General features: G+C 53.5%; 1 protein-coding gene across 1 annotated transcript in view; it reads right to left on the minus strand.

Annotated features, from left to right (window-relative positions):
- Nucleotides 1–14,056: 14,056 nt before the first annotated feature.
- Nucleotides 14,057–27,307, minus strand: part of LOC116637044 — a 46,499-nt gene continuing 33,248 nt past the window's right edge. The window contains exons 4-5 of the mRNA XM_032412239.1: nucleotides 25,019–25,126; nucleotides 14,057–14,457 (exon numbers count right to left, since the gene is read on the minus strand). Of these exons, the coding sequence (XP_032268130.1) occupies nucleotides 14,414–14,457; nucleotides 25,019–25,126 (152 nt within the window). The 3' untranslated portion in view covers nucleotides 14,057–14,413. The remainder of the gene's footprint in view (nucleotides 14,458–25,018; nucleotides 25,127–27,307) is intronic.

Here is a 27,307-nt window from a genome sequence, read left to right on the forward strand (position 1 = left end):
GCTGTGGTTTGCAGGGCGGGCAGAGAGGGGGCTGCTCTAATCATCCAGGCAAGAGCCGGATGACTTGGGCTAGGGTGGCAGCAGTAGAAGGTGAAAATTCTGGCTGGGTTCTGGACAGATTTTTAGAGCTGTGCCAACAAGATCCCCTCAAGGTCAGATGTGGGTGTGAGAGAGAGGAAAGGATACGTCCCCGACTTTTGGCCTCAGCAGGAGGATGGAGCTGCTGTCCACTGAAATGACAGATGGCTGGAGGAGTTGACTGGGGTCGGGGTATCGGGGTTGAGTGTCCCCCACATTGTCTGAGATTTGTCTTGGATATGTAAGTGCAGGTGCTGAGGAGGCAGGTAGGTAAGTCTGGAGCTCTGGGGAGAGTCTAGGCTGGGAGTGGGGCCCACCAGTGCCAGAGAGGGTATGCAAATAACAACTCATGTCAGTGCTGCCATGAAGGCAGGGAGGAGACAGTGGGCTTCCCTCTCTGCAGGCGACCGGGCAAGGCTGGCTGGCTGTGGTCATCCATAGCAGGAGGGACTCCCAGGCAGGTTGGGGGACGGGGCATGAAAGTTAGCCTCCCACGTGGGTTCTGCCGGCCTGTAGCCTATGCCTCTGTCCTGAGTCTAGGCGATTGCCCACCAGCACCAGCCCGCCCTTCACCATGGCCGGCCTTTGTCCCCCCGCTCTGCCATCCCAGTGCCCATCAGGCTCCAGGCTCCAACGACTGGACGATTATTACTCAGCTGTGCACTGAGGACTCCCACACCCCAGAGCTGCTTGTGTGACCACATGGGTCACCCGGAGCGAACCTCAGGATGTCTGCTGAAATCACAGGGAAGCAGAAGTCCTCTTTTGCCACTGGGGCCTCTAAGCCGAGGAAGGTAACTTGGAGCTGCTGGAAGTCACCTTCGCCACATTGCCCAGGGGAAAGGCTTTCCAGATAGGAGCAACTTGGAGGAAAACAGAAAACAGGGGCAGAGAGAGACCGACGGAGCCCTGAGGACGCCCTGAATCTGGGATGCAGCTCAGTCTGGTCTTCCGGTGCATTCTTTGGTGGCTGAGACAGCCAGTCGTCCTGAAGCCTCAGACCAGGTCCAGTGGGCATCTGTTGTTTACAATGGAAAGAATTCAGACTAACGCCCAAAGATAGTCGAGTGCCGCTCTGGGGGTGCAGGGCGAGGGCCCGCTGGGTCCCCCCGCAGCTCCTGCCGCCGCTGCTCTGGGTCTGGCTGTGCATGTGGGCTTTGAGCTCTTGCCCGGCTCCCCCCGCCTGCCCCTGTCTTTCCCGGGCCCTCCTTTCCCCCAAAGCTGCTGCTCTTCCTGATCACGGCGGCTAAGTTTTCTGTATCTCATGTGTGCGACCACTCTCTGGCTTCTGACCCACGTTTCACGTTCTTCTCCTCCCTGGCAGATACTTCAGTGGCTCACCGGTAGCCCCCCCCCCGCCTTGCTGGCTCCCCGGCAGGTAAGATGGCCACGTGACCCACGCCTGACCAATGGGAAGAAAGGGCACACCTCCTGGGGCCTTCTGGGGAAAGGTCTGCTTCCCAGAGCAAAAGCTAGAGCCTCTCAAAGAGAGAGCATGTTGCCCCTGCCTCTTGCTTCCTCAGTTGGAACACGGCGTGGGCGTGGGACTCCTGGAGCTGCAGGGACCACGCAATGGCAAGGCTGAGAATGAAGAGCCACCACACTGAGAATGGCGGAGCGGAAGGGCAGGAAGGGCCTGACATGGCTGGGCCAAGGGAGGAGCTCCAGAACTGCTCCAGAACTTCCAGATGACTCGCTAAGTCAACAATCAACGTCCGTATGGTTTCAGCAACTGTTCACCCAGCCTCCTGCCATTTATAGACCAAAGCCTTCCTGATTAATGCGCCAGCCAAACCACCCCATGGACTCATTCAGACATTCATCAAACATTAAATCAAATGTCTACTGAGTATTCCCTGCATGCTGGCATGTTATCACATTTAATTTAACCCACTCAACGACTTTTGAACATATGTATTACCCCATTTGAAAGATGCAGAATGTAGGTATGTCACGGTGATCCTAGTTTGCCGTAGCAGATAAGAACAAATCTCAGTGGCTGAAAACAATAGAAGCTTATTTCTCATTCTCATCAAGTTCAATGGGTGGCAGTGATGGGGTAACGCGTGCCTGTTCCATACAGTCACTCAGGGACCTAAGCGGATGGAAGCTCGACCACCTTCAATGCATGGCTCCTCAGCCACCCCGGGTGTCAACATCGGATGGGCAGACATGGGCAGGAAACGTGTGGAGGGTCGCACAGGAGGCCTCAGGGTCCTGAACTGGGTGGGATGGGTGTCGCCTGCACCCACACATGTTCGCTAGCTGCACCCATGAGCAAAGGAGGCTGGAACACAGCAGCTAGCTACTCCTCAGGGCCAGGAGGAGAGGTATGTAGGTTTGCTGGGCAGTTGGCCAATCCCTCTTGATGGGGCTCAGGGGGATTGTGTAACTCACCCAATGAGACTCTCAGGTGACCAGGGGAGACCGTGCCTGCTTTGTCTTCTCGGGGATCCAGGTGTCCAGGGCTGCCGGCTGAGCGGGGCGCTGCCCCAGGAGCAGTCCTCAGCAAATGCAGATGCCCCTGCTGGCCTCCCATCTGTTATTGGGGTCACACTCCTCCTTCTGCCTTCACCCATCTCGGGGCAGAATGTTTTACAGCCTGTAGTGAGAACTTCTGTTCTGTATGCTTGACTTAGAGAGGCGAGGCTGTCTGGAGTAGAGTGGAGAAGACAGGAGGGTGAAACGGATCCTCACCCCGAGGCCAGGGGCAAGGCCTCAGTTTCCCCATCTGAGGAGGGCACTGAATCTGCCTCCATCACAGTTCCTGGGGGGGATGGTGAGGGTGTGCGTAGGGAGAACTTAGAGCTGTGCCTGGAGCCAAGCTAGTATTTGCTGAGCGATGGCGAGGCCATACTCCCATGGAATCCTCTGTTATGCCCATCTTACGGAGGAGAAAACAGAGGCTTGCAAGGTAGGTTGGGGCCCTTGTTCCTCCTAGCACTAACTCTTCTCACAGGGGTGGGCCGGGGCGCTCAGGACCACATGTCACAGGCTGTGGGGGAGGCCCTGCTCACCCGCCGCCTCCTTCACAGCTGCCTGCTCCAGAAGGCCCTTCCCTGTCTCTGGTTCCTGAGTCCTCCCACTTAGCGCTGGGTCCGGGGCAGGCCTGGGCCTGCCGTCTCCGCCAGCACAGTCACAGCATGGGGTTGAGCACAGTGTGTGACCAGTCACTCAGCCACTCGCCCCACGTGCAAAACCCACAGAGCTTCCTACTTTTTACTGTAGAGCAACCAAGCCCCCAGGCAGCTGAGCTGGCAGGGGAGGCCTCAGGATGTTTGTGGTGGGAAGATAAGGCCACCTGGGAATGTAAATTGTTAGATTGGAAGGATGGAGATGCCTCAGGCCTTACCTTTCCTAAAGTCCATCTCCTGAGTGTTTGTTTTCTTCATAGCAGACTAACGGATCTTCAGTATTCCTGGGTCCCGATCCTTCCCTTCAGATCTCCTTCCCTCCCTTGCATTTATTCAATGAATTTTTATTGAGTACCTACTAGGTTACAGTTTAAATGAAGGCATTCAGAGAAGGCCTCCCAGAGAAGGTGGTAAAGCAGCCATGTGCCCATCTGGGGGAAAGGTGTTCTGGGTAGAGGCAACAGCCAGTGCAAAGGCCCTGAGGCAGAGTGTGCCTGGCTTGTTTGAGGAACACTGAAGAGACTGGGGTGGCAGAAGCAGAGTGAGTGAGGGGAAGAGGAGGTCTGAGAGGTCACAGGGTGAGGGTAGGACAGACCAGGGAGGGCCGCGTGCCCCAAGTGTGCCAGGAAAGGATTGAGGGGCCTAAGGAGAGGAGAAACAGAATCAGGGTCGTGGGTTAGCAGTGAACAAAATAAATATCCTTGCCCTCACCTCTGCCCTGTCATCCTAGAGGGGGAAGAGAGGAAAGAAATGAAGTAAATAGGAAAATAAATCCTATTAGAAGTTGACAAGTCCTGGGAGGCTAAGAGAAGCAGAGAATGGTAGCAGGAAGCGCTGTCAGGGTGGGGGTTTCAGTTTACATGGAGTGACTGGGAGGGCCTCCCTGAGAACCAACGTTTGAGCGAAGACCCCAGGAGGACAGGGAGTGCTCTTGTGGGTCCCCAGGAAAGAGCAGGGACACAGGGAACTGCCAGTGCAAAGGCCCAGGGGTTGGGCCATGCCATTATCAGCTCTCTCGTATTATCATTACCCAGAAAATGGGGATTCCATGATAAAATGAATGCAGAAGTCTTTCAAAAATGAACCAGCATTACAACTAGTTCTTTTTATGATTCATTCTTGTTACAGATTGTCCCAATCAGCTACGGCCACAATGATGCTGTTTAACAAACCACCCCAAACTCAGTGGTCTCTGACAGTAAACCCTTATTTTTCACCCAGGCTTCCAGGGGTTTGGTTGACAGTAGGGGTTTAGCTGGGGAAGCTGGGGCCACATCAGCTCCTCTGAGTACCTCCTCTGAGAGGCGGCTTCCCCAGGCTCGATCTCCTTGTGCACAAGAGAGCTAAGCCAGCCAGACACGCATGGTTAGGGCTTCTGCTCACGTTCACATCTGCTCACACACATTTGGCCAAGCCCAGCGCTGAGTGGGTGGAAAACGACACTCTGCCTCCAGGTGATATAGGGAGGGGAGAGGCACGGGGTGAGACTGCAGCGTCAGCAAAACTGTTCGGCCACGGGACAGGTAGGAAATACTTTTGGTGTCACGGGCCACATGGCCCCTGTTGCTGCCGCTGGGCTCTGCTGTGGTAGTGTGGAAGCTGCCACAGGCCATACCTAAACGAGCAAGGGTGGCTGGGTTCCAATAAAACTTTATTTACGGACACTGAAATTTGGATTTCATAAAATTTGCTCACACCACAAAATATCATCCTTAAAACATTTTTTAAAAGATCTTATTTATTTCTTTGAGAGAGAGAGTGAGAGAGCACACGGTGGGAGGAGCAGAGGTGGAGGGAGAGGGACAAGCAGACTGAGCATGGATCCTGACCTGGGGCTCGATCCCAGGACCCTGGGATGACGACCTGAGCTGAAACCAAGAGCCGGACACTCAACTGACTGAGCCACCCAGGAGCATCCCCCTTAAAATTTTTTTTGTCCAACTACTTATAAATGTAAAAACCATTTTTAGCTCAAGGGCTGTACAAAAATAGGTGGCAGGTGGCATTTGGCTTGTAGGCCCTCATTTGCTGACTCCTGCAGCAGGACTCCAGCAGCCCCTGGGGCACTGCCCCCTTTCTGGAGCCTCCAGCCCTGCAGGCGGGGACACACGCCTTGCCCATGGCTGCTCAGCGGGGAGACACACGCAGAGCAGCCAGATAAAAACCACTGTAGGATTTGTGATCACATGAGTCCCCAGGGCTGGGACAGGGGAGGGTGTTTCTGAAGCAGTTAAATGCCCCCTGATAGAAAGGCATGGTGGGGGAGAGATCAGGAGTCATCTGTGACTTCTAGTGACAATGGGGAGCCAACGCTAAGACCCACTTCTCAGCATCAAGTGGGGAGATTGCCAGAGTGATATGAGACTCAGGTGAGGGATGGACATGAAGGAGCTCCGCAGATGGTAAATACTTGATGGATATGAGTGATTAGCGTGTTTCTGAGAGTTCAGTTTACCGTTGTGTATATTTCCTCTGTGTGTGTGTGTGTGTGTGTGTGTGTGTGTGTGCTCACACGCATGCACAGATTTTCCTGTGACAGGTAGTCTTAGCTTGCCCTCATCAGCACAACCTGGGGCTTCCAAAGCCGTGGATGCATCTGACATGGTATTAGTCTGGGTCATGTTCTCCGTGAGGTCGGAACCTGGGATTGGGAGCCTGGGACACAGGGGGCTCCATGGGACACTGCATTGAGCTCTCTCCCTCATGGTCTTCTGGATATGTCTCTTCCCAGGAACCCCAAAGAGTTCAACAAACACATCCTGTGTTCCAGCCGTGAGGTTGTGGGGAGTAGTCTCTGAGGGAGTATGGAATTGTGTGGTAGGTTAGGGGCTGGGGGCCAGAATGTGAAGCCGTCAGCCCTCAGCTCCCATTGGTGACATGGTTAGTTGAGCTGTGGTCTGTAATTCAGTCCCTAACTTGTGAACCCTTGGAGACTTGCTTAATCATCACAACCCTGTTGGCAGGTACTATCCCCATTTCACAGATGAGCAAACTGAGGCAACGAGGAAGTGGAATTGATGTCCGAGATCATGAAACAAAGACTTGGCCCAGCTGGGAGTGGTGCCTGGCGTTATCGGATCCACAGTCTGCAGGCTGCTTCCTTCTGATGCATTGTTCTCCTTTCTCAAAAGAAGCCTTGATAAAAATCGGAGTGTTTATGGATCAGGTCGAAGCCCATCACTTCGTATGTCATTCACATGGCTCCCGCCTCGCCATCTGTCTCCCCCTGGACAATAGAAGTCTCCTCCACACCCACATTCTGCTGTGAGGAGAAAGGGCCTGTCTCATTGTGAAGAGCCCTTTTCCTTCCTGCTTCCTGGGTTGGATGTAAAACCCCAGGGGAGAAAGCCCCCTCTTGTCTGGCAGGCTGTGGAGGGTGGGAGAGGCAGGGCCTGGAGCAGGACAGCTGTGGCGCCTTGTCCCTTGTAGGCAGACCAGAAAGCCGGCGAAAAGCTCCCAGCTCCGGGAGAAGCCCAGGGCCCCGGCATGCGGGGCCCCCTCTGTCTGCCAAGACCCTTGTGTGGGACTGTGCAGGGGGCTCACTCACGGGCCACTGGCTCACCACACCTGCAGAAGGGGCCCTCAGGTTCATGCACCTAAACTCCACATTCATCGGCAAAATCTGCGTTATTCCCCTGTTATTTGAAAATTATTGAGCTGGCAACTGCCCTGCCACCTTTCTTCCTTATTTTATTTTATTTTATTTTTTGTGGCAGGGGTAGGGGGCAGTGGGGAGGGGCAGAGGGAGAGGAAGAGAGAGATACTCCTAAGCGGACTCCCTGAGGATCACGGAGCCCAGTGTGGGGCTCAATCTCACAACCTTGAGATCATGGCCAGAGTGGAAACCGAGAGTCAGACGCTTAGCCGACGGAGCCACCCAGGCGCCCCTTCTCTGTCCCCTTCCTTATGGAAACGCAGCGGAAATACTGAGACTGATTGAAAGAAATCTGAATAGCCTGGGGTTGTTGCTATGGCTTCGGGCCGGCTGCTCCACCTGTCCTCCTCCCTTGATGCGTTTTCTCTTTGCTGAACTCTCTGAACGTGAGTGACAGACATCATGACACCCCAAACCCTTTAGCCTGCATCTTTGGGAACGGGTTTGGAGAAACTGGACACCTGCATGAATCTCCAGATTTGCAGACAACCTGTCGTAGGGTGGCACTGGCTCCCTGTTTTCCTTTGGAGAACAAAGTCGACCTGAGTGTCCCCCGGCCTCTGCTGGAAGTCCTGGGGGGGCCCCCTGGCTGCCTGCACTCCTAGAATGCAGACCCCCGGGAGCTAGAGGGGCCTGTGACAGCCTTGTTGCATCCTCTGGGTCCAGCCAGGCCCCGAGCCAAGAGAGTCAGTCTGGTTGTTTTTGGTTTTGTTTTGTTTTGCTTGAACCAGGTTGAGCTACATTCTCCTAAGTTATATCAGCATCTCATTAACACCCCGCCCCCCGTCCCCAGCCCAAATGGCCTCTGTTAAGTAAAGATGTTACATTAATGAGACTGTTGGTTGAAAATGGTTTGTGGGATCATTTTAAAATGACTTTGGCCATTAAAATAAACTCTACACTATAGTTACTTTAAGTGATCAGTGTGGCAATGTGAACTGTGAACCCACCTAGTATCTTTGTATCAAAGGGATGGTAAAACAAACAATTGTATTTCCTTGTGAGGAGGGCTGAGGATGTGTGTGTGTTGGGGAAGGTAGCTGCCCTTGGAGAGGGACCTCAGCGACTCCAGGAGACCATGGACCTTGAACTAGTTTGTTGGTGATTACAGTTGCCGGTGGTCTGCTTGGATCTGTCGAGACCTCTGCCTCCTTGCTTAGAAAGAGGAAAAGAACCCAGGAAAGAAATTCATCAGAAAGGAAAATAAAGAACAGAGAAATAGAGGATGGTGGTGAGAGGCTCTTCTAGGGGGCCCAGAGACGGCCAGTGCTAGGGGGTCCCTTTGGATGTCACTTTGCCTGTCTGATTCACATCTGTAAAATGGACGCAGAGGCCACTGGGCCTCACTCATTCCACGCACTCAGGACCTCTGGAAGGACGGTCCCCTGCAGAGCCCTCAAAAATGTCTCCTGAGATGAGGATGCTCTTCGACCAAGACTGGGGAGCTTTGTGTCCCCAATCCCAAAGGTTCTACCGTAGAGGAACATCTGTTGTGAGTCTCTGCAGCTACCCCTCCCTGCGACCTTAGTGGAGATTGTTTCTTTCTTTCTTTTTTTTCTTATTATAATAGCCTGCGTGTCTTTAAAAAATTAAAGAGCCCTGAATTTGAAGTGGGAAGACCTTCACATTTACAGAGTTTTCCTTGATTCGATTTATAGGAGGTTTTTTTTTTTCTATTTTATTAGTTTCTTTTCAAAAGAACCAGGCCTGTTATTTATTTATTATTTTCATGCTTTTATGTTCCCTAATTTATTTATTTGCTTTTATCTTTATTATTTCCTTTCTCCCATTTTTCCTTTGGGTTTGTTCTTTTCTTAAAAATCTGAGGTTGAAAGCCTCATCTGTTCATGTTCTCTTTGTGTGTGTGAGTGGATTTTTGACAATAAAAGCATTTAAAGTCACGGAGAAGCCTCTGAGGCCGGCGAGGACTGTCCCAGAGGTTTTGATATGTGGGGCTCTGTTTTCATTGTTTTCCAGGTAGTCTGTTGTGTGCTTGATTTCCTCCTTGACCTACATGTTATTTAGGAGAGGAGTTTTAAATCTCCAATTTTCTTTCTATATTTAGAAAGAATTTATTGCCAGCTTTATTTTATTGTGGTCAAGACTGTCAGCTCTAAAAGATCTGTTCAAACATCTTTTTTGACATTTGCACCGTGACTGACCAAAAGATCAGCTTTTAGAGCTGTTTCACGGAACTCACTCGCATGGCACGTTCCCTGTTGGGCATAATGATCGATGTTTATGTATTAATTCTGTCCTCTTAATTACAGAGCTCAGATCCTCCTTGCTCATTTTTTGTTTCCTTAATATTTCATAAAGGAGTATTAGTTAAAATGTCCCACCACAATTGAATTTCTCTATCTCCTTTGATATCTCACACGTAAGGTGTGTTTCGTAGCTATTTTGCATATAAAAGTGTGAGGAAAAGGAAAAGTCATGATTAATTGCATCTTCTCCTGATTCTCCGGGAGCGCGGACTCCGGCGGCTGAAACTCGGGGGTCACCCCATGCTGCTTCTGTGGCTCCCCGGTGTGCCTCTGTTTTCTCGTCTCGGGAGTGGGGTGGAGTAGTGTCCACTGCACGGAGCTGTGAGGAGGAAGTGGATAAGCCCGTGGAAAGCGGTTGGCCAGGGCTCCAGAAGTGAGTCCTGACCTCGTTAATGCCGTCAGACAGTCAGCCTCTGAACAATACTCTGTATGTTTGTTTCGTGGATATTACTAGGGCCAGCTTTGCTTTCTTTTGTTTAAATTTAAATTAAACACACGCATGCACATGCACCCCCTCCCACACACACGCATGCATGCAGGAGTCATAGACCCGTGTGGCTCTTCCTTGACCTTACCTTCCCCGCTCCCTTTCTGCACTTGATGTGGAAGCCTGAATCGTATCCTTCCCTTCTGCCATCCCTCTCTCCGATTTTGCTGTGCGCCCCATAAACAAAGGAAAGGTTCAGCCCGCTGACCTGCGTCCTCCCGCCTGGCCTCCTCCAGAGGCTCCTGGCACCGCCCCCTCCCCGACCAGGGTTGTTCTGGAGGCGTCTTTGATTCTCTCTGCTTTCTGTTCCTGGCCTGAGAGGTGCCACCTGGACCATTTCTCTTCATCTTCCTGACTTCCCTCCTTCCCGGGGAGGTTGTGCTGGTCCAGGGGTGTCCACCTCCTGCCAACCCTCCAGGAATTTTTCCGTCTTAGCAAGAGACAGATCAAAGTGCCTATGTTGTTCTGGACTTCTGATCTTTGCTTGAGGAGTTGTCCCCAGGGCTGAGGGCATTCTTGCTGGATCCGGGGAGCCTGCTGGCTTGGCTGTTCAGAGGCAGAAGCAAACCAATTTAAGAGACAGCCCCTCCTTCCCTTCCCTCCCTGTCTCCCACCTTCCCTCTCTCCTGTTCTGTCTCCTTCCCTCCTTGCTTCCCTCTCTCCTTGCTTTGACAAATACTTATTAAATGTCTGCCCATGGTGTCAGGCATGGAGATAAAGGGTGAGTACAAACTGATGTGATCCAGAGTGGCCACGACCACTCATCCGAACGGCTACGGCGAAGAGGACAGACCCCAAGGGGACAGTGTGGCCGAGAACGTGGAGCCCCCTGGCCCGGGCCGGCGGGAGTGTGACTCCGTGCAGCCACACGGGAACCCGTGTGGCAGTCGCTGTTTACTAAAGTGGAGCACACTTTTATCTCACCACCTGGCAATGGCACGCCTGAGTCTACACGCAACAGAAGCGTCTGCACACGCTTATCAGAAGACTTGTACTTGAACGTGCATGGCAGGGTAATCCGTAACGACCCTGGACCGGAAGCAGCTCACGGGCCCTTCGGCCGCAGATCAACTTCCGGATGTCCCTCCGGTGGACTCGCACCCGGTGCCGGGAGCGGGCCGCCCGGATCCGAGCTCGCACGGAGCAGCTGCTGTGTGACTAAACGTGTAGAAAGTTTAAAAGCTGGCAGCATGAATCTAAGTTGGTGGAAGTCGGGATGGTGGTCACACCGGGGGGGTGGGTGACGTGAGAAGTTGCTGGAGTGTGGTCATGTTCACACGGGTGTGTGCACTGTAGACATTCAGTGAGCTGCACTCTTGTGGCTTGTGCTTCTAAGTGTGTTAGAATAGAGTAAGATAGGATAGGATAAGATAGGATAGGATAGGATAGGATAGGATAGGATAGGATAGGATAGAATAGAATAGAATAGAATAGAATAGAATAGAATAAGATAGAATAAAAGCAGGGGCTCCCGGCCTTTCTGGAGCAAAGAGTTGTGTGTGGGGAGGCAGACATGGGTTCGAGGCTTGGACAAATGACCATCAGAGGCACCGGCAAGTGTGTCCGAGGTGAGTGCATGTGCTTGCGAGGGAGGCCACTTCCTGAGGCAGTGATGGCCAAGCTCCCATGGAAGATGAACAGGAGTTAACCAGGTGGGGTGGTGCCAGCGGAGACAGTGGGTGAAGAAAAGCCTCCCGGGGAGAGGCGACAGCCTGTGTGAGAGCCTGGGGTGGGAGGGACTTGGTGGGTTCCAGGCAGGTGAACCTGGGGCATATCCACAGGGAGGTGGGGGCTGGGGGTGGTGCTGTGGCCATAGGAGGGGCCAGGCCGACTACACAGGGCCCTGCAGACTATGGGAAGGGTTTTCATCTTTACTCTAAGATTGACGGGAAGCCCTTGACGTGCTTTAAGTAGAAGATGTGTGTGTGTGGCAGGGGCTATAACTTGGGGTCCTTGGGGTGCAATCCAATCCTTGGGCTCCCGTCTCCACCCCACCCCCTGTGGATCCTTCCAGGTCATCCCTTGGCACCTGCATCTGCTTCCCTCTGGTGGGGACCCTCTTGAGGGCTGGTCCCAGATGCCCACCCCTAACTGGGCTCAGTTCCAGCTGGTAGGAGCCGCTCCCCATCCCCCCTCTTCCCAGGCACCTGGGGGCAGCATGGTACCACTGCCCGTCCTCCTGCTGAATCAGGCCCAGGGCCCTCCTTGCTGCTTCCTGCTGCTGTGCTCTCCTCTCCTGGGTCTCAAACATCTGTTACTATTTTACACCGTTAAACTTTTTTTCTTGGAAAGGTCATATAAATGAGAGTCAAAATATAGTGCTAACTGTCTTCCAGCCTTGACAGCTAGTTCCTGTTCTCAGAGGCAGCGACTCATCAGTTTTATGAGCATCTTTCTGGAGATATTTTACACAGACACACAGACCTATTTCCCCCCTGCCAACAGTAGCATGGCATACAGAGCGTTCTGCCTCGTGCTTTTTTATTTTAATAGTCTTCTTGCCAGGTTATTCTGTATTCACACATATAGATCTGCTTCCCTCTTTTTAAAATGGCTGTGGAGGGCTCCACTGCAACTCACGTGGCCAGTCCCTTTGGATGGGCACTGAGATGGCTTCTCTGTCCTCTGCTGCCCTGCCACCTATGTACACACATCTCCGAGTTCAAGTCCTTGTACCACTGCAGGCGGGCTTCTCACAGGCGGATGCTGGATACAGGGCATGTGCGTCTATAGTGTGGGCAGACATTGCCAAGATGCCCTGCATGGAGGGTGGCATGTCTGTTTGCCTGCATCCTCATCAGTGTATTATCAAACTTTTTGGTATTCACCAATCTAATAGATGAAAATGGCAGCTTATTGCATGTGTGTGTATATTATTATAAGTGATAATGACCATCTTCTAATATGGTTGAAAACCTCTATTTCCTCCCCTGGGGTTGGAGCAGGGAAAAGCTCTGAAGAATAAATCTCACCAGAGTTGTCCTACCTTGAGGGGAGGGGGCTGGGCTTTTGTGCTCCCCTCCACCAGACGTGGCTGCCCACTCTCTTGGGGGTGTGGCAAAGTGGCACGTGTAACCTCCCAGGCGTCTCCACCAGGTGGTGTTCATCAGCCAAGGGACATTCTCTGTAGACCACCACAGGCGGGAGCCTGGGGATCCCCTGGGAGATGGTGTGCCAGCAGGGAAGGGTGCCAACAATGTTGAAGATGGTTTCCTTAATTCAGACACAGTTCAGGCCTCTGCAGCTGGCATGGAGGAGACTCCCCATGTAGGGACTGAGGCTGGCTCTTACTGCCTGGCTCTTGACCTCTAAGGTTCCTTCCCCCGGGGAATCTCTCCTGGGTTTCATCTGTCTCCATCATGGTACCCTCTGAGGAGCACTGGGTCCTGTCTGTGCTTTGCTTCATAGCCCCATGTGCTGGGGACTTCCGACAAGCGCTGAAGGAGATGGGCATGACACAGGGAAGTAAGCTCCAGCAAACACCGACAAGGCTAGCCCCTCTCCGGGGCTGTCTGTGGCCTTCGCACAGCCAGGGTACCGGTGGGCCTGGACTCCTCACACTACCACATCTGCGTCAAGGGCCCGCCCCCGCCAGGTCTGTTGTCAGGGCTGAGAGTCTGCGTCCCAGGCGGGGAGGTAGACAATACACGAGATAGGAGTTTGGTAGTGTGTTAGAGGGTCATATGTGCTCCGGAGGAAACCACAGCAGGGGAGGGAAAAGAGAATCCAGGCGGGGTGGGGTGGAGTGGTTGCCAATGACCTGATGGGCAGAGATCTCCAGGAGGAGGCCATGGGGATAACGATGTCTCTGTGCAGACAGTGGCAGGGCAAAGGCCCTGTGGTGGGAGTGCAGATGGGCTGAGTAGCTGGCAGCCGGGAGTGGGGTGGGGGAGGGTAGAGTACATGAAGGGAGAGAAGTGGGGGGCCAGGGTGGGAGCCACAGACCAGCTGGGCCTCTGTGGAAGCCTTAGCCTTGCAGACTCCAGCCAGATAACCACATTGGATGGATGCTATCAATTCACACACATAAAGGGGAGGGCACAGTGAGGGCCACTTTGAGACCCATTCTCCCTTTGGAGGGCTGATCCTGGGGGTCCTCTTTCAAAGATGCTTGGGTTCTGCTTTCTTGGCTGCTGGACTGTGTGCAAACACAAAGGGTCTGCATTAGCCAAGCTGTTGTCCTGCTGTCCCGCCCCTCTCTGCGTCCCCTCCCTGCCGTGCCATGTCGTCTCCCCCCCACCCACACACCCCTGCTGTCTCTGGTCTGTCTGTAGGCCCCAGCTGCCTGGCCTGGCTGATAGGACGCTGGTTCTCCACCTGTCAGGCCTAGGACCGCTCCATCCTTCTTATCCCCCTTATCCACGTAGCTAGAACCAGGCATGTTTCTTTCAGAAAAAGTAATTTATTTTCTAATTACAAAAGACGATGGGTTGAACAAAAGGAAGGCAGATCAGAGCTCAGTCAGAAGGGCCTTCTGCAGACCTTTCTCCCCCCCTCACCGACACAGGGGGGGATGCCGGGCTCTCTGGAAGGGGGAACTGAAGCTCAAGGCGTGGGGGGGGCGGGGGGTGTTGATCAGAGCCTCCGGCTAGGCTGGAGACCTGGGTTTTAAGCTTGGTCCCGTCATTTATTTGAGGACTTGGGGCCCACTTAGGAGCTCAGTTACCTTTCTGTGAAATGGGAGGTCGAGTCTGTGACTCCGGAGTCTTTCCAGCTGGGATAATCTGTAATTGTGGAGACTCATTCTGGGAATCACTTAATCATTCTTGCAGATTTATTTCTCTGTCTTCTGTTACGACTTTACTCCAAATACTGCCCCCGCTCCATAACTCCGTACTGTGAAGGAAATAGCCATGAAGTTGCCATGAGGTCTTTGACAAGCCATTTCCTGAAAGGGAAAGAACAAAATCCACCATGAGGGCTGCTGGGTGGGCATCGGAGGTAACACAGTGGTAAGCCTGGCATACAGAGGGCCGCTCAGGAAAGACTAACGCAGCCGCCCCCCCTCCTTCCCTCCTTCCCTGTCTCTTTGCTCTCTCCCTTAATTCTGAGCCACGTTGCTGGGCATCCTATACAGAGCCTTGAGGACATGATCATCAGTTTGAGCTGAACTTTGTTTTCCTTTATGTGTGCCTGCTATGAAACTTCCCCTTTCCTCTCCCCGCTCCTGCTGAGCTCACACCTCTCTCTGACACTCCTAAGCAAATGCACATTCAGGTGTGCCAAGCCTGTTGAGAAGGTGGAGTGAAAGAGCAATTGGAGATGGCTGGAGACCAGGCTCTGCCCCCAGGAGGTTCTCCTAGCCCAAAAGGTCTAACCCAGAGGGCACAAGACTGGGGCTTCCACAAGAAGCCCGCTTGTAATTGGGTTGAAGGAGGGGGACACACAGAGGAGGTGGTGGGGGTGGGGTGGGGAGGAAAGTGGACCTTGAGTCCTGGCCAGAGATCTCAACTCCGGCAGAATTCTTGGGTCTGATGTGCCTGGACTCTGATTGGTCCTGTTAGGATGACCCTCCTACCCCCTGAAGCAAGCACTGTGGCCAGGGGAACGTGGGGGCTGTCATTGGCCAGGGTCCACGTCACTCAGTGTTGCGTCACTGGGCATTGGGAGGCTGGGGATGGAAGGTGTTGTGTGTATGTGCAGACATCCCTCCAGCTCTGTGCTCCCTGCTTCCTTTCTTGGTGTGCCTACCCTCCCCCACCCCCACCCTGGCCTGTTTCGCATGCCCTGACCATGACCAGTGCTGCCTCTGACCTAAGCTCCAGTGTTCTCCTTCCTGACCCCCTGGATCCCTCATTGCTCTCCAGTCCTTGTCATCACAAGTCCTTCTTACGCTAAGCCCTAAAATGACCTAGTTAGGCTAAGCTTGGTTTGAGTGCCCACCCCTCTCATTGGCCAGGGACAGAATCCCAACTCAAACTGGCTTAAGCAAAAAGTTCAGATGGATCAGGCAGTGCAGCAACTAGGGGTTCAAACAAGGTCTTTGGATCTCAACATGGCTCCATTTCTTACCTCTGCTTTGCCCTGGATTTCTTTCATTCATTCATTCATTCATTCATTCCCTGGTGGTAACAAAGATGGCCACCATGATAGACCCTGTAGACACTGCACAGATCCCCCTTCGATGAAGGACTCATTGCCCCTTCATCTCCTGGAAGGGCAGTCAAGCAGACAGTTCTCAACTCTTGCTCTGCGTGCCAAGAACTGTGTTGCCTAAGGTCACATACTTTCCCTTGGTGGCCCAGACCCAGTGGCTGATAGATGGGGAGAAGAAAAGGCTTGGCTATCTCAGCCCAACTCAGGACAACCCTGAAGAGACCACTTGAGCTCCAGGGGTCCCCGTGGGGTGGCCAGGCCTGTTGTTTCTCCCTCTGCTCACCGCGCTGTCTTCACCAGCCTTCTGAGGGCCTGATCCCCAGGACTCTCTTTAATGAATGTCCCCTTCACTGAACTCTGAGAGTCAACTTCCTGGGGAACCCAACCTGCTTCAAACACCGACGATCTCCTTGTCATGTCCTACCAGCTTAGGGACCCCCAGTGAAAAGGAAGGACCTCCTCTTTCCCCAAAGTGTGGCAAAATCTTAGTCGGATACGCTCTGTCTCTGAATGGCTCTGTCTGGGTCACATGATCACTCCTTGACCCAATCGCAGTGACCAGGGACATACAGCACTCTCATTGGCCAGGCCTGGGCCATCTGGTCAACCTAGAGCCCCCGTCCATTAGCTCACCTGAGACCAGATTTAACCCGGGCAGGCTGAGGTCCCATTTCTAGAATGAGGGAATGGATGCCAGCAGAACCACAGCTGCCCCAGCACAAGCCCTGCTCTCAGAGGGCTCAGACAGAGGGTGACAGCAGCAGTGTGGGGCTTTACCAGGCGTCAGCAGGGCAGGGATCCCCCAGGGTTAGAGAGAGCTGCCCCTTGCCTGGCAGAGCAGAGTTGTTTGCCTTCAATTCCCTGTCCTTCGGGGGTGGGAGGGGGAAGCAGGGGAGAGTTTTAGGTGGGGCAGGAGCACAGCCAAACATTTTGCCAGCCTGTCCTTGAGTGGCTGCCACTCAGCCAGGAGCAGCAGTGCCCATTCCCACCATGGGCACAGACTCTGCATCCCCTGCCAGGAGACGCTGAAGCCACCTCTTGATCAGAGCTCGCGGCTTTTTCCAATTGATCACCCAGGTGACACACACCAAATCAAAGTTGACACTCCAAATGGGCCAATCAATAGCTCCATTTTCCCCTTCCCACCCTAGTGGGGGAGAGAAAGCTAATTTATGAAACTTTTCTCCCCCCTCCTCTAGCAAGGACCAGAAAGCTCAAAGAAATTTGTTTCTCAGTGGCCCTCTGAGCTGGAGGTTTCCTCTTCCCATCCACCTTGGAAATGTTTTGGGAAGCACCCATGGGGGCAGCCAGAATCCTACTTCCTGGTCCGAGCATCTACCTTTCCCGGGCACTGGGTAAGGTCCATGGTGGCGGCGGGGAGCGTTGTCTGCGCCTCTGCCTTTAAAGCAGATGGTGCCCTTGCTCTGCCAGAACTCGGGTCCCCTGTGGCACCTCGGCTGGATGGCAGTCCTTTTTCAGGCCCCTCGCTTTGTTCCTCTGCGTGATCAGACCGTGCCCTCTGCCCCCCAGGCTTGGCTGCTCACCTCTTCCCTGGCACCAATGGAGGCCTTGGCCCAGCAGGGCTGACACAGTCTCCTTGGACACAGGACATCTAGAGAGCCTGCCCTGCCCCACGGCCCATACATCTTGTGTGTGTGGCTGATGGGCCATCCACGCTTTCCCGTGCCTCCCCTGAGCTCTGGCCCCAAAGCTCCCCGACCTCTGACCATCTCACCAGGTATCCTGGAGCACCTCAAAGCCAGCAGGCCCCAGACCAGGCTCAGCATCCTCCCCACACCTGTCCTTTCTCCATGTCCTCACCAGGGGGATGGCCCAGCTTCTGCCTGGTCCCAGGGGCAGGAATCTGGATATCAGTCAGGTCCCCTCACCTGGCGATTCCCACCCCTCTGTCTCCTCTGTATGTCTGTGGCTGCTTCTTGCTTCAGGTCCATGTCTTCCACCAGGACCACGGCCATGTCCCGACTGCTTTCTGGCCTTTGGACCCCTGCCCCAAACCCAGCTCCTAGCCAGGACATCACAGCATCCTCAAGACCCTAACTGTGACCACACTGCCCCTTACTGAAGACGACCCATGGCCTGCTTGTCCTGGTCCATCTCAGTTTGGATCCCGCTGGTGACCCTCCAGTGAGAGAATTGCTTTCATGTGCTGTCCCTTCTGCCTGGAATCCCAGCTCCCACAGCCTCCTGAACCCACCTGTCCTGGAGAACTTACCGCAGGGACTTGGGACTGCTCCTTCCTGCCTCCCCAGACTGTGAACTCTTTGGGAGGGGCCTGGGCCCCCTTCCTCCTGGACCTGCCCAGGCAAGACTCAATCCACATTTGTGGGCCAGCAGGGGAGCTGCTTGGTCACGGATGCTGTAGAGCGAATTCTCCCATGGGGAGGGGCCTGGCCTACAGGCAGCTGGGATCATGGCCTTAGAGAGCCTGCAGCAGGCTGGAGCTCCCTGCCCTAGACGAGCCTGCCTACCCTGGGCTGGAGGTGGAGGAGCCCTGGTTACGAGTCCTGTCCTGTGGGCCCCCACCCCCTGCTTAATTAACGCCTGGAGCGGCCGTCTGCTTCTTTGCTTCATCTCATCTCCGACATTTTTCATGTCTAATCCACCGAGGAGATCTCCTGAAGGCTTTGAAGTCTCCGGGCGCACGAATAAAGATGTCACCCTGGCACACGCAGTGCTTCTTAATGAGGACGGGTGTGATGTGGAAGCTGTGGGCCTGGAGGCAAGCAGCTCTCCTTCCTACCCCTCTTCTGCACGAGGGCGGCCAGGCCTGCCTGCAGCAGGCGGGCAGGGGTGCAGAGCCCAGGTTTGCAGCACAGCAGGCTAAGTGGGCTCTGGTCCCAGCAGGTCCTGGGAGAAAAGGGAGGTAGACAGCACTCCGGATGTCTCTCTTCATCCCTTTGGGTCAGGGACCCCCAAGGCCAACGCCCAAACTCGGAGACCCAGCTTAGTCAGGGAGAGTTGGCTGCAGGGGGAGTGCATGTCAGGGAAAGATGCCGAGAATATGGGGTACTCCAGAGGAAAGGGGCTGCAGATGGAGCCTGGGGGTGAGATGGTGCTTTGGGGGACACAGGGGAGGAAAGGGACCCTGGGGGAGGGGACCAGGCAGGAGATGGAGCCTGGGTGGGTGCAGGGAGGAGATGGAGCCTAAGGGAGGGACTAGGGAGGAGATGCAGGATCCTGGGTTGAGGCAGTGGAGGGGAGAGCTTCTGGAAAATGCCCCCCCCCACCACCTTCCCAAAACAGTGGGTAAGAGGAGCACAGACTCAGGCAGGCTTGCTGGGAAGAACCATGGCTCTGCCCCCTGGGTGAGCACCTAATCTCTCTGTGCCTCAGTTTCTTTATCTGAAAGATGGACTGATTCTGGGCTCTACCTGATAGAACCTTGTGGGGACTAATGAAGTCACCTGTGTAAGGGACTAGACATTCCAGACACAGGACAAAGCTAACCAAGTTTGGGTCATATGCATATCTCAGAGCCTAGGCCTGCTTGGGGCTCAGAACACTCCCATCCTCCTTCCTCAGCTCACCTGTCAGCCGCTCATCAGCTGTGCCCCTGGGGCAGGCTCTGTTAGCTGCACCCTAACCTTCAGTTTGCTTGGACTGTCATGGGTATGGGAGGGGGCTCCCTAGTGTCTCTCATGAAGTCAGCCATGGGGATATTATCTATCCCCACCTGACTTTAAGCTCCTGCCCCTCAGTGGCCCTGACATCTGGGATGCTGACCATTCTTCCAGCCTAGCACTATCAGCCAGCATTTTCTGAGCACTTACTATATGCCTGGACCCTTTGCATGGATGAGCAGTCCTCCCCCGCCAACAAGCCAGAAGGTAGGTACTGTTGTTAGCCCCATTTTACAGATGCTGCAAAGGAGGCACAGAAGGGCTAAGGAAGTTGCTAAGGTCACAGGGCAACTGGTGGGGAAGCAAATGAGGAGTCATTCTCTGATTGACTGGAGTATTAGATGGACCCTGGGATTCTAAGCCCCTTGCCTAGGATGGGCCTGTGCCAAAGCCCAGATGGCTTCATGGCTATGCCCACTCAACCTTGGAGTACTCCTGGATTGGGGTGGTGTGGATTGCTGACCTTCACCCATGTGGAGTCCAAAAAGGCCAGCAGTGTTCAGAATGAAAAGCCCTCCTCTCCCCTGGTATCCACTGGGGGTTTCAAGGGGTCCTGGAGTCCCAATGGAAGATCATGTCCTTGGACCAGCATGGAGCCCAGAGGGCAGAATCCAGCCCCAGGCCTGGCAAGGGACAGCAACCTGCAGCCCTGCATACATGGGGTGTAGGTCTATCCTTTGCTCTGGGCCAGTGCTTGATGCTTAGAGGGTCCCCAGCACTGCAACGTAATGACCTATCCTGTTTTTGTCATCACTTCCCTTTAACCTCCTCCAAATCCTCTAAGAGAGATATTACTGTACCCAGTTCTACTGAGAAAGATCAGAGAGCTTAGGTGACTGGTTTGAGGCTGCATAGCATTGGTCTCCTTCCCTTCCTTGTCTCAGCCCCATTTCCCTACTGGTGCTACCTAGATCCACTTCCTAAATAAAGGACGTGAACTTGACCCTTGTCTCAGGATCGGCCCCACCCAAGAGAGACCTGGTCCGTGTCTTCATGAAGGCAGCTGACATTGCAATGGCCGTGGGATGTTGGCTTAACAGAATGCTAACCTTGGTCTTCCAGGGGACCTGATCATTCTTGTCCAGCCCGGCTGGGGCTGAGCTCAGACACCCCAGAACTCTGCATGCAGTCTGTGTGATGGAATGGCACTTTGGAAGTAATTGCTAAGCACCTGCCGTGTGCTGGGGCCTCACCCCCTTGTTTGGTAGGTGTGGTGCCACTAAAGGGTGCTGCCCTCTCTGATGACCACAGAACCATCTGGGAGGACGGGGGTGACTCTTGGGGAGAGCTGGGGCCTGCAGGGGCCCCTGGAGTTGATGCCCACTGGCATCAAAGCAATTCCACCACACTCCTGGAAGAGCCCCACAAACCACTAGACTCAAGGAAAAGTCAAGAGGATTAGAGCCGAGGAAACGGGGGCAGAGGACATCCACCCTGTACCATGCACCTGTCTCTGCAGAAGTGCTGGAAGGCTCTTTTCCCTGTGGCCCCCTGGAACGGAGCTCTGCCCCAGCCCCCTCAGGTGGAGACACTCCTCAGAGATAGCTGCCTCCACCCCCTTCCTCATCTGGAGAAATCCTCCCTGAGTCCAGCTCGCTCAGCTCACCGCCCTGTGCCCGCACCTCCGTAGCTCCTGGAGGATGCAGGACGGAGCCTGTGCTATTACTGCATATGGCTCTCAGACCCTACGCCTTGGCTCCCACTGACCTGCACGCTTCTGCCTTGTTCCCTCTCTCAGGTCTGGCAAACTCCCTGGCACCCGTTCAGTTCTGCTCCTCTGCACCTCCAAGCCATGTCCCTTCCGGCCACACCTCCCCTTTCCTGCCCGTCCAGCTCCTTGCTCTGACCTTTCGGAGAGGCTTATGGAATTGAGCCTGGCATGCTGGCCTCCCTGATTTCGCCTCTGACCACCCACTCTTTCCAAGCTCCTCTTTCTCCCTGCTTTATGTCCCCGATACTGAATCACTTAGAATTTCCAGAATGTGCCTCCTTGCCTTCTGCCATCCTGTCTTGGCACACACTTTTGGCCCTTCAGGGAGATGCACTTAGTGACCCAGAGGCCACTTTAGCGTTTCTAGTCTCAGGGATGCCAATGTTTGGAAAGGGCTGTCCCTCTTCTGTTACTCAACGCTGCCCTGACTGAGCCCCAGGCTGATCCCTGAATGCGGGGCAGAGATACTCTCCCTTCACCAGTGAAGCCCCCTCTCGAGAGCTAATCCTCCACATGCCTTAGGGATGACTCCGAATTCTGTTGGGTGCACAGGGTGAGGCAGGAAGGAAAGGCCCACAGCCCACACAGGCTTGGGGACCGGTCAGAGCAGGGAGCCAAGGTTTCTGACTGTCCGCAGCGTCTCTGAAGACACCCGGGGATGATCCATTAAGGGTCCCCAGGTATATGGGAAAGGCTGAGCAGTTGGTTGGGGGCAGATAAAGTGCGGGGAGGGGCTTCTGATGGCAAAGTGGCCTCAAGTTCAAAGATATGGGCAACAAAGGGAAAATCCTGATTCTAAGAAAAGAACTTGGAGTGGATTAAGATGGCTGGGCTACTTTTGCAAAGGCAAAAAACCTAAACCACCCCCCCCAAAAAAACCAACAAAATCCAGAACACTCCATACACAGATGCTGTGAGAGGCAGCATAGCACTGTGGTTGAGAGCAGGAACTTCGGAGCAAGACTACATAGGCTCAAGTCCTGGCCTTGCCCCTTATTTGCTGTGACCTTACCTAGGTCACCTACCCTCTCTGTGCCATGGTTTCTTCAAAACTGCAAAATGGAAATAATGGTAATGTCTATCTCATGGTTGGTTCATGTGAGGGATTAAGTGAGTTAATCCCTATTCTAAACACTTGTTTAGGAGACTGCTGTGGTGAGTATTTAATTATCAACTAGGGAATGGGTGGATAAAATATGGTCCATTCATACTACAGAATACTATACAACATTTAAACAGAGTGAACCAGATCTATATGCATCCATAGAGATAGATATTTACAGTTTAGGTGAAAAAGAATGTTGCAAATTAATATATACTTCCCACTAGATGTCTTACTTCTCTGGGAACATATATATTACATGTAAATTAATGGGAACTGATTAAATTAATGTATATGTTAATTAAGAGGAAGAGGTCTGGAAAGATGTGAAATGTGCCGGCATTTGTGGTGGTCTGGGGGAGGTGAAGATGACATCTGTGGTGGGGCCTGGGGGAAGGATTTGCAATGGGGGATGGTGGGCATGCAGGACTCTACCTTCTCGGCAGTGTTCATTTAAAAAAATATTTTATTTATTTGAGAGAGAGAGAGAATGAGAAAGAGAGAGAGGGCATGAACAGGGGCAGAGGGAGAAGCAGACTCCCCACTGAGCAAGGAGCCTGATGCGGGGCTCGATGCGGGGCTCAATCCCGGGACTCCAAGATCATGACCTGAGCCAAAGGCAGATGCTTAACTGACTGAGCCACTCAGGCGCCCCTTTCTCTGCAGTGTTCAAAAGGAGAGTACAATTACTTGTGTAATGACAACTGAATTTATGGAAAGAAATTGTGACCACTGGAGAAGGGTATGAGGGCATGGTCCTGCCTGGGGGTATGGGTCGGGGGCAAGATGGCCTGGTGGAGCAGGGAATGCACCAGAATCTCTGTGAAGAAATACCCAGTTTGAAAAAGCATTCCTGTATTATAGAATACTGTAATATTTGGAAAAAGAAAGGAAATCAGTTGCTCTTCTTGTAATGGAAGCAACAGGAAATACAGCTATACAAAACCCTCTGGGCAGTGGGGCTTAGATTTGAAAAGACAGAGCAGTGCCTGGGTGACTCAGTTGGTTAAGCATCCAAGTCTTGGTTTTGACTCAGGTCATGATCTCAGGGTTGTGAGAGCGAGCCCCGCACCCGGCTCTGTGCTCATCGGGGAATCCACTTGGGATTCTCTCTTCCTCTCCCTCTTCCCCACCACCCTGCTTGCCCGAGTGCATGCTCTCTTTCTTTCTCTCTCTCAAATAAATAAATCTTTAAAAAAAAGAGAGAGAGAGAGAGAAAAGCAGCCAGGGGGCTGGGGGCCAGCTTTGTCGTGGCATGCAGTGTGTCCCTCTGACCCTCATGCTGCTCCTGTGGAGTGGGGTCACCCCACTTGGTGCCACAGACACCCATGCATTGAGTGGGGAGTGAGTTGCCCAGGTCACACAGCAAGAGGTAGGCAGGACAGGGACTCACATCCCCGTCTGTGCTAGGCGTTTCCACTGCACCGTCGTCTCTGTGCAGGGGAAGGCCAGCGGCTTGGATGTTCGGCACCAGGAGTCCATCCCCTTCCCTGACACTAGCCTCCTTCTATTATTATTCGCAATAATAAGCAGACCTCCACTTTACCGAACACTTACGTGTGCAAGGAACCTCATGAGCTCCATCTCACAAATCTTGCAATAACGCCATAAGGCAGGCCGTGGTAGATTGATTACCAAGGTGGGTCCAATCTCTCATCCCTCCCTGTATTCATGCCCTTTGCCGATGCGATGCAGGCCCTCCCATCAAGAGGTGCAGTCCATTTCTCCACCCTGGACTCCGGGCTGTCCTGGGACCTGCTTTGGCTGGTAGAATGTGGCCAGAAGTGACGGTGTTCTCATTCCCAGCCTGGGTCTCAAGAGGCCCTGTACATTTCCACTGTGGCTCTTGGAGCTGTCCAGCTGCCACGTGACCAAGCCCAGGCTCCCCTGCTGGAGGACCAGAGGCATGTGGTCCAGTCACCTGTTGCCCCAGCTGACAGCCATGTCACCAGGCATGTGAGTGAGTCACAGCTTTAGCCAAGCTACCGGCTTACTGCCAAAGCATGAGCAATAAATGGTGGCTTTTTAAAAGCCTCTGTGTTTTGGAGTATTTGTTAGGCAGTACTATTTGTGGTAACGCACACCGATGCAGTGTGGCTCAGCCCCCTTTGACTGATAAAGAAGTTGGTCTCAGAGAGGTTGGGATGCCCTGAGTTTGAACCCCAGCCTGGATGACCACACTGAAGAGCTGATTTGCCTGGGGATAGGGAAGATTTCTCCCTTTGTGTCTGTTTCATCTTCAGCATATTAAAGCACTTTCTATTTCCTGCCCTGCCTATTTCTCCTGTTGTATTTCGAGGCTCCAAGGACAATTCACATGTAAAGATGCTCTGGGAAACCCCATCAACCCCCTGCCCCTGCCTGGAATTTCCATCTTGGGCAAGAGCTCCTGCTTGATTTGGTTCTGCAGGTCAGGCTGGCCCTAGGGAATCAAGTTGGCGGGAATACGGGACTTTACTGAGTAATTATAGGATTAGGCATCCCCCTCGAAATTAAATGCTACCTCTTTACCTTCCAGAGAAGAATCCCACCCCCCACCCGCTACCATGTAATTATCTGGTGAATTACTCTACGGAGGTCTCATGGTAATTATGCGAGGAGTCAGAAGCCAGCAGTTCTTCCAGTCATTACAACCGAGGAATTAGCTTTCATTGTGTAAGCCTGCCTGCTGCCCAGCCAGCGTCGGTGCCAGAGCACGCAGTTCTCCAGCGCACGGCCGGAGGCTCCCTGCACCTTCCTTCCCGACCGCCCAAGGACAGGCTCCGTGCAGGAGAGGGGAAACCCAGTTCACAGCCCCGAGCCCTCCAGGTGGAAGGGTACCTTGAGCATCCAGAATCACAGGCTCACCTGTCACCAAGAGACAGCAGGGTGTTAAGAGCACAGAGCTTGGGGTCACGCTGCCTGGGTCTAGCCACTCACAAGTACGGTGTCTGCTTTCCGCCTCAGTTTTCTCATCTGTAATATGGGGTAGTTGTCAGTATTAAATAAACAAATAGACATGAGGGTCTTGCAAGAACATCTGGTATGGAGTGGGTCCGAGGAAGGGTTTGCTTCTAAGATGATGATGTGTGGGGCCAGAGGCTAGATCCCTGAAATGCTCAGCGAGAGGCAGAGAAGTGTGTCCAGGGCAGGTCAGGGCCAGGAGGGGTGGTACCCAGAGCGAGGTGACAAATGGGGCAAGAAGAGGATTTGAGGCTAGAAATGCTGGAGGTGGGCTTATGCCTGGAGCCAGCCTGTCACTTTCTCCCAATGGATGTCTGGCTCATTCGGACCAAGAGGGACAGGATTCTCCCATTTCCCAGCAGAACCTACGGCCGAGACCCCAAATGCCCAGAACCCAGCCCCACTGAGAAGGTCGGCAGTGCTTGATTCACAGTGGTCGCAGCTCTCTCTCAAGCAGGAAGCCAGTCCTCGAAGGCAAGGAGCTGGAGAAGGGGAAGAACAGAGGAGAGTCTGGAATGTGGGTAGAGAGCAGGGCAGATGCACTCTGATCCATTTGCCTGTGTCTGGCACATTCTGTAACAGTCCCAGCTCCCTTGCTAATTTGCTGGTGGCCTTGGGCAACTTGCTTTGCCTCTCTGAGCTCTGGGGCAAAGAGCTGTATAACAGCTGCACCCACCTCTGATGGCTGTTGAGAGCATGAATTCAGGCCACTGACGTGCGTAACGGGCACACAGAGAAAGTGCTCAGCCAATGCTGTGTAAAAACAAAATGAGCCAGACATCTCCTCTCTCCATGGCCTTGAGATATGACTCATTTCCTCTCCGTCTCAGCTGAGACCAGCTGGGGCACCCCCATTTCCCAAATCCTTGGCCATGGAGGAGTGGCTGCCTCAAGCTACGCGGGACCAGGGCTAGCAAAGCCCGGCTGTGGAGTGGACTCCAAGAACCTGGTTTCTCTTCATCCTTTGGCACCCCTCCACACACATACACACTCACACACACACACACACACACTCACACACACACACACACAATGAATGTCTCTGGTGGTGGGGACCTCACCTTGTGATAGCCTGGTGCACAACTGGGCAACTCCAGCCACCAGATTTGGTCCCAAAATGTGCTTTCGAACAAGGAGTGACAAAAGCCTGTTGGTCATCTAAGACCAGGTTCTTTCCCAAGGCTGGGGATCCTCCAAGCAGGCTGTAAGTGACACTCAAAAACCTCGGAGGTTTTGTCTGGCTGTGTTTCTGACTGGTGTTGTCCTCTGGCTCCTGCCAATATGCGGTTCACATCTCTTCCTTCACACACACTGCCCTTTCTGCCTTGGGGCCCTGTGCCTGCCTGGTGAGCTCTTGCACATCCTTCTTGGAGCACTGATGGCCCTGGCTGGTCTGTCTACTCCTCTGCCAGGCTCTCCCCAGTCTGCCAGCCTGGCTTTGTGTCTCAGCCTCTTCCAGCGGCTGCCCCCTCCCCTTCTATCTCCTCACCTGTCAATCTTGTTCCTCTGCTCTCCTCCGGAGCAGGGACTCCTTCTGAGCTCGCCAGCCCGTGGTCCGAGAATGGCAGTCTGAGGTGCCCCGCTGAGCCTTGTTCCTTTTCAACCCACTCTCCCCTCCATCGCTTCATCATTCTAGTCAGGCCGAGACATGGACTGAATGAAGCAGGGCTCAATTTGAGCCTGGTACAAAGAGTATTTTGATGTTTTCATTTCTTTCTAGTTCAATACTTCCAGAACACACATAGATTTGGCACCGCTTCCAACAGGCTCTCTAACTACTTTTTAAAACTTTGTGCTGGCTAAAAAGTGTATATGAGGTGGGGTGTGATTGATGGGAGGACCCTGGGGTGGGGATGCAGCTCTGCCCAAGGGACTGGCTTATTCTAGCCCTCAGATTCCTCTTCTTCCCCCTCTGCCCTGAGGTATTCCCCACTCAGACAAACCAGCTAAGTTTTCATGCCTTGAGAGTCCTGGCCAGGACAGAGCTCAGAGCCACCAGAGAACAAAGAAGCAAACCCAGAGACCCTTGGCCAAGCCGCAGGAGGCTGGCCGAGGAGCTCTCTGTGGTGCTGAAAGGGGCTCAAACAAGACTCCCCTCAGGCGGCCGCCCCCCGCCCCAATATGTGGAGCAAGCAAATCCTAGCCTATGTGAAGTACTAATAGTCACTCGTTTATCCAGCACACATTGACTGA

This window comes from Phoca vitulina, unplaced genomic scaffold (genome assembly GCF_004348235.1).
Source record: "Phoca vitulina isolate PV1807 unplaced genomic scaffold, GSC_HSeal_1.0 scaffold13, whole genome shotgun sequence".
In the NCBI taxonomy this organism is placed as follows: Eukaryota; Metazoa; Chordata; class Mammalia; order Carnivora; family Phocidae; genus Phoca; species Phoca vitulina.